Below are 7,198 nucleotides of genomic sequence, written 5' to 3'. Positions count from 1 at the left end.
AGAGACACAGGTGGAGCGCCAGCAGCAGGATGACACTGCACACACACGCACACACGCGCGCGCACACACACACACACACACACACACACACACGCACACACACACACACACACACAAGGTAAGGGTGAAGAATCTAAATCTTTAAAAAGTCTTTGGTATATTACAGGTTTATGCAGTGGCCATCAGTTTTAATCATTTCAACTTTAAAACTGAAAATTCATATTTCTTTAGTTTTTCATGGCGGAGGGCTCTAAATACTACAATACCCACAAGCCCCAGCAACTGTTGCCGTAGAAAAGAATCCAGTCAGCGCTGCATCAATTTCCGGGTGTCTGTTGCTGCAGTTGGTAACAAAACACTGATGATCCAAAACTGACCCAGAATCCGAAAGTGAACTGATCCAAACGGGAGACAGTTTCATGAGGTTTCTACAAAGTGTCATCTGTGAGCTATTAGGTACAAACTACAGATTTTAAAGCTCTGTGATTGGATGATTTCTTACAGAAATGCTCCTTGGGAGTCGCAGTTTACTTCTCCCTTTAAATTGTTTGTAAATTGGAGTCTTGGAAGTGCTCCAACTGTCAAAATTTTATGTGAATTTTCTATTACGGTTTTCGAAATGAAGCTTTGAATGTCTGTCATCACATTTTATGACGTCATTGACCTAAAAAAATAAATAAAATACTTGTGATTCATCGGATTAAGTTAGTCCTTTTTGATTAAATCTACTTTCTTTAATGAATACAGCTCGTCAGTGCGTTCCTCCCTTTGTGTGCAGGAAGCGGGAGAGCAAAGAGTTTTTGAATGCTTAACGCCAACAAATCTGGATTGAAAGAAAATATTTTTTTAGATAAAACTACGTAGTGAATTTTGGAAATGATTACGTCTATCTTTTTTTCAAAACATTCTGACTTTTGTCCTTTACAACGCTCTGGAGTTATCGGAAATATTTGGATCACAGCTTCCAACTGTTGCTGGTGCCTGAAATACCTACAACAAATTTATAACACCAAACACAACCTCCAAACAATCCTCTTCACTGTTCATGATTTGAAATTCAATGCATTGGAACTTGGAAGCGCTACTATATAATAGAGTAGAGGTGGTGTAATCAGAGTATATCGTCATCAGTCTGTGGCCACATTAAAGGGAAGCAGAGACCCACTGACAGAAGCGAGAGTGCTCTGGCTAGAATATAAGTGAGCCAACTGCACTGTAGCTTCATTTTGTTTAGAGTGTTGAGCTAGCCCCTCAGCTCCCCCTTCCTGTGCCAATGATGGCATTTACTTTTGCTGTTGAGTAATTAGTTATGGAATGGAATTACTTTTACAATAAGTATAACTGAAATAACGTGCCCAACGCTGTTACTGATCCAGTTTGCTGACTCATTTCCACCTGAACTACCGTTACACAAACAAACACATTCACAAAGACTGGACTGCGGCGGCTGAAAGCACCATGAACTCTCCATCACTATTGCGCTAATGAAACTTTGCCCGTTTTTTACGATACTGATTGAAATGATCCATGTGGCAAAGTATTAATGTTGCCTTTGAGTCAACAACCCAGTAGGCAGAACAATGGAGGAGAGAAAAAGCTTGCGAGGTACAAGTCCTAGCCCACGAGGTGCAACGGAATTCTTCAGAACTTCAGGCAAGGAATTTAATTTAAGTAAAATTTTGGCATTTTTGCACCAAATGTCTGCATATTACAAAGGAGCACTTTTCTCCCGTCCGCAGCAGTACATCTCTTTGCTCCCGTGCTGGTACTCCTGTCTCTTTCTACAAACTGGTGGGGTGCTGACCTCCATCTATTGTAATACAGTAGTATTAATCCAATAGTTGTTTGATATGCTTCAGTAAAGACGTCAGATACCTGGCAATCTCTGGCAGAGTCCTCTTGATGCACTTCAGTGTCTTTTTCATCATGGAGGAGTTCTGCAGGAGGAAGAATGGCCGGAGGAGTCGCCGTACTCGAAATTTCTGATTAGCAGAGAAAAGACAGCGTCACTTTTTTGAATGCAGGGTGATCACGATTCAACTCAGTTGACGCAGAGAATATGCCATGTTCAATGTCCTTGGGAGTTTGAATCTTACAACAACGGGTACATGCACACCAAAATGAAATGTAAATTATTTCAAAGACAAAGTCACCCTTTATAATATTTAGTTGACTGTGAAATGCGGTCAACAGATACATCTTTTATCCTTATACTACGATATAAAAGCTCATATCATATAACACACTGCCACTGTTCCTTTTTACATTCACATTTATCAAATACACAGAGGCAGTGCAATTGTACGTCAACTGAACCATAATTGTACCTTCAGGCAAACTAATTTGGCATTTACAAATTTTAGGTTTTGACTGTGAGACCTATGTTTATCTTACATAACTATATCTTATACTTAAAATACCAGTGGGCCACCACAGAAGTAATGTACCAAAGGGGTTGCTGTGATAGAATAAACTCTGTATCAACAAATATAAACACTGGAAGTCCCAAATGAGGTCCCAAATGAATTGAATTAAAATCAAACCTATGGTTATTGTGGGCTCACAATTTTGTACGACACCCCTGTGTGACACAGTTTAACAGTTGTAGGCCGAAAGTTATAGGAGTTATGAGCCCGGCTCCCTAAGTATCCTCGCTAAAATGGACGAAGCAAGACCACTTTCTGTCATTTGGACTGTACTTGGTAAACTTTGAATCAGGCAATGACTGAAAATGAGTGTCCTACAGTCTGATTTGTCTGCTCAATCACGAGGTAGCCACACCCTAAAGATTACTCTGCTTCACCGTCTATTTGACTCAAAATGGATCATAATTTACTAAATGAACATCATGTTGTATTGAAGAAGACTTGAAACTAGAGATTGAGACCATAAACTCATGTTTACAATGTTTACTGAGGTAATAAATCAACTGAGAAGTAGAGTCTTTTTCTCATAGACTTCTATACAATCCGACTTCTTTTTGCAAACCGGAGGAGTCGCCCCCTGATGGCCATAAGAAAGACTACAGGTTTAAGGCACTTCTGCATCGGCTTCACATTTCAGAACCAGAGGTTGTTGCCTTCTCTAAGCACACCATGCTAAAAGAAGCATTACAGAGGAGGACGGTCTCACCTCATCACACGCCATGCTGACAGACAACACCCAGTCAATGACGGAGAATGAAATGACAAATGTGTAGCCGATCAGCCATTTGCTTTTTCTGAATTCCTCCCAGCCAATCAAGTAGCCCTGAGGACAAAACATAAGGAGTGCAGCAAAATTATTTAAAACATCATAACCCTTGTTTAACCAAACAGCTGCCAGTGCCTGGGAGCAAATGTCCTCCACCTTGGCTGTGCTTACCTTAACGGCAAGATCAAGAGAGAAGATGACGAGGCAGAACATCTCGATGCTTTCGGTGAAGCCACAGGGAGGCTCCCAAGGCGGAAGGCGATATCGGGGGTCCGAGGAGATGGACAGGGAGGACGGGCGTTCGACGAACGCCAGCAGCAACACCACGCCGATGGCTAGGCCCAAGCCCCTGGTGCCGGGAAAGACGGGTGAGTAGACGGACAAATGGGTGTAGGGATATCAGAGAAAAACGGCTTAGAACGAGGCCCATCACTAACTTTTAAAAGTGGTTGGCAGGCTGGCAAAAGGCATCGGCTTTTTGGTTGCAGGCACGCCATTTTTCATCACCTTATATTTTGAGTTCTTAATGTGACTATTAGTGTGACTTGTATACAAACAACGTCGTTTGCTTCACCGTTGTCTCTGGAGCAGAGACGGGGGTAAACAAACCTGCAGTGTTGTCACGTGAATATATATATATATATATATATATATGGGCTGTCACAATATCGGATTTTCACTATATGATTATCCTGGCCCAAAAAAATTCATGATAGCAACATTATCGCAATATTAAAAAAATCAATAATAATACCAACAGTCATCTTTAACTTTGTTTATTGTGCGTTTTGTCTCTTTTTTGTCAAATTAATTACACTCAAAATATGATTGTAGGTAGTTGGAGAGAGAGTCTGTAACCATTACTGTAGAAAAAGAAGGCTTGGACAGTGACAAGGCAATCAGATGAACTGATGAAAGGAAAGAAATCACAAAGCCTAACATCTGCCATCAATACAATGTCGTGGTCAACTCAAACAAAATCACTTGTTGGGAGCAGGGGACATATATTTACACGATATTATCACATGTGTATTATCCACATGATTTTAATATTCAATTTTTTATCACAATGATTAAAATTAATTGACAGCTTGATTCTTATAATGCTGCTTTGGATGTGACTCAATAAATAAAGGATTTGTAGATGTAGATATAAATGTAGATTTGAGGACGTCCGTTTATGTGGCGAGAGGTCAGAACAAAACATCTATCTATTAGTAATCTTACGGTCATCGGTTATTATCTCGCCTCCCACTGAATGTCTCTGCCTCAACACCATCTCGTGGTGGACACCTCCGGAGATATAAATATCAGCAGTGATCTCAATTATTTAGGAAAATTGATAAAAATGTCCTATGTTCTATTCCTGAATTTGAGTCGCTGGGAATGTTTTAGCCAGTAGAAAGCCAGTGGTTAACTCTAACCCAGTACCAATAACATTAACGAGGCCTCTGTTCCATCCTGAAGCAGCGAAACGGATTTCAAATCGTCCGTCAAAAAAGCAAAAATAAGTGACTGTCCAGTTTCAGTCCCTGCAGACGTGTGGCCCTAAAACGTTAACATATTGCAAACATCAACTCAGGTCTAGTTCCATCCACAGGCCTGAGCAGGTGTTTGAAAAGGTGTGAACTCACCACTGGCATATCCTGGAGTAGTACCATCGATACAGGCAGAGTGAGCGGGCATCCACCCGGTGGTTGATGGAGCGGTACTACAAGCGAGCACACAAAGGGAAGAAGACAGTAGTCAACACGTGAAGTGGTGAAAACACTGAAAGACTTTTTGGTAATCTTTAGGCTGAGGGAAGGGGGCTGACAGTGTTCCTTATTTGGAAAAAACGACCGAAGCATAAATTAAAAGTCCAACGACCTTATAAGTTTTATTTCCACATGCTATAATCTATGACGGACATTCTTATCCGAGACACCCGACGATAACGTGAATTCATGAAGGAGGATGAGCATGAAGGACACAAGAAAGTGGCCTGAGCCGACACACAATATGGTAGTATTTACCTCTTCTTATCTTTTACCAAAAGAGAAATAAGTCATTGCACTTACCTGTATGGCGTCCTCGATCAGTACAACAGCTTGCTGGATGTAGAGCTCCTCAGCATCTGTGGACAGCGAGGGAAGTGTGAGCAGCAGCATCATCTGAACAACATGGAACACCTTCACGTATACCTCAGAAGCGCTCGGAGAGCTGTGAGCTTCACTGAGCTGAATCCCATTCGCTCAGTGAACAGCGTAGCATGCTCCCACGGGACAAAAACAAACTACATAAAACAGCCTCTGAGAGGCTGTTGCCTGTAGGACTGGGAGCTGAGGTGAAAGTTTGTTCTTCCTTGAGGCAAAAAAAAGGTGTGGCTTATCTTTCCCTCACAGTTTGATCAAAGCCCGCAGGTACAGCACCAGGCTTTGAGGCAAGTTTTACACTGTGGCCAAAAGGTGGAATTACAACTTCCAGGTCCATCACATGATGCCATTGGGCCCAAAAATATAAATTTTCCCAAAGACTCACATTTGGGAAAGAGACGTCTGTACATCAGCTGATTTTTCTTCTTCTTTCTTTTATAGCTAAATCTACTTCCCAGAGTGAAAACTTCATTGGCCCTTATTTAAATCATTAGGTCCTCAATGCACAAATGGAGACAGAGCGTTGTACTCTGAAAACCAAAACATAATACTGCATATATTTCTGATGTATCCACATTCCGCTATAACACAAGATGCATACTGTCAAAATGCTTTAGCGTAACTTACAGAAATAACAAAAAAACAAAATACTTGCCGCCTACTGAGTGCCAGGCTCTGTCTCTATAGCCAAACCCAGAGTTATTTTCCATCCTATATTCATGTGAACGATCCCGAGTGCTGGGAGGCGGGGTCAAAGGAAACGCTAGTACACATGTTCTATGGGCCCATGGATGCGGAAGATCGTCAGAAGATCTGCTTCATGTTATACAAGGAAGTCAAACTTCTTTTGCTTCACGCTCCACTGACCAACATTGATAGGAATGAATGGGGCCCCGCCTCCAACGCTGTATCCAGCACTCGTTATACATCCATGGGTTCATCTCTAATCAAACAACAAAACGCCCTGCAAGATACTGGATATTTGGGGGAAAAACTAAACTGGAATGTTAAAGTTATAAATAAGGCATCCTAATTTGAACCATTAATGTAACATTTTGGGGAGCTTCATGGATTATTAAAATTATTACCTAGTTGACCAGCAGAAAACTTATTGCTAATCATTTGAGTCATTTTTCAATCAAAACCGCGTAATATCCACGAGTGTCACTGTGTCATGAAGACTTGATGATTTTCTTTGTTCATAAAAAACAACAACTATCTTTTGGTTACTGGGATAAAACTGGTAATTTAATTACCTCACATTGGGCATTGAGAAACTATGATCAATTTCTTTTTTACAATCATTTCTAAATATTCTTTTAAAAGAGTTTTATCAAGATATCCCGACCACTCAGCACCTTTCTTTGGATGAATCCTTCGAGAGGATTCCCATCGAGTTTGGGTTCAACACCCATATAATACGTCCTGCATGAGGCTGAGGTTTGATTTTATCTGACCTGGGCCTTTAACAGTGGTGCTGAATTGGATTATGTGATGCAAAAACGGGGGCGGTGTTAAGAATGTGCAAGTAAAATTCAGATTTGGCTATATGTTAACGATTGTAAGATATAGGCAAAGCTGTCAAGCAAATCATGTGGAGACTGGTTAAAGAACATAATGAAAGTGTGACATAAAAGGTTTATAACACGGACTCTGTTGGCAACCAAAGGCACAGAATCGGTTGCCAATTTCTCAAAATGCCAACCAAGCAACCCTGTCACACAGCACAAGCTTGTTCCACAGCTGTCAGGTGATCGTGTTCAATGACTGTGTTTTCCATCCAGCAGTTACATAGACAAAGACGTGATGACTCAGTTCTGGCCCCACACACACACACACACACACACACACACACACACACACACACACAC

General features: G+C 41.2%; 1 protein-coding gene across 1 annotated transcript in view; it reads right to left on the bottom strand.

Annotated features, from left to right (window-relative positions):
• The window catches only part of tpcn2 (two pore segment channel 2), a 17,849-nt gene that overhangs the window by 7,484 nt on the left and 3,167 nt on the right, over positions 1-7,198 (bottom strand). Inside the window, exons 2-7 of the mRNA XM_031848767.1 lie at positions 5,253-5,308; positions 4,827-4,903; positions 3,364-3,541; positions 3,133-3,249; positions 1,876-1,982; positions 5-35 (exon numbers count right to left, since the gene is read on the bottom strand). Of these exons, the coding sequence (XP_031704627.1) occupies positions 5-35; positions 1,876-1,982; positions 3,133-3,249; positions 3,364-3,541; positions 4,827-4,903; positions 5,253-5,308 (566 nt within the window). The remainder of the gene's footprint in view (positions 1-4; positions 36-1,875; positions 1,983-3,132; positions 3,250-3,363; positions 3,542-4,826; positions 4,904-5,252; positions 5,309-7,198) is intronic.

This window comes from Anarrhichthys ocellatus, unplaced genomic scaffold (assembly GCF_004355925.1).
Source record: "Anarrhichthys ocellatus isolate YVR2014 unplaced genomic scaffold, GSC_Weel_1.0 scaffold8, whole genome shotgun sequence".
NCBI lineage: Eukaryota > Metazoa > Chordata > Actinopteri > Perciformes > Anarhichadidae > Anarrhichthys > Anarrhichthys ocellatus.
This window is presented reverse-complemented; position numbering and strand designations above follow the sequence as displayed.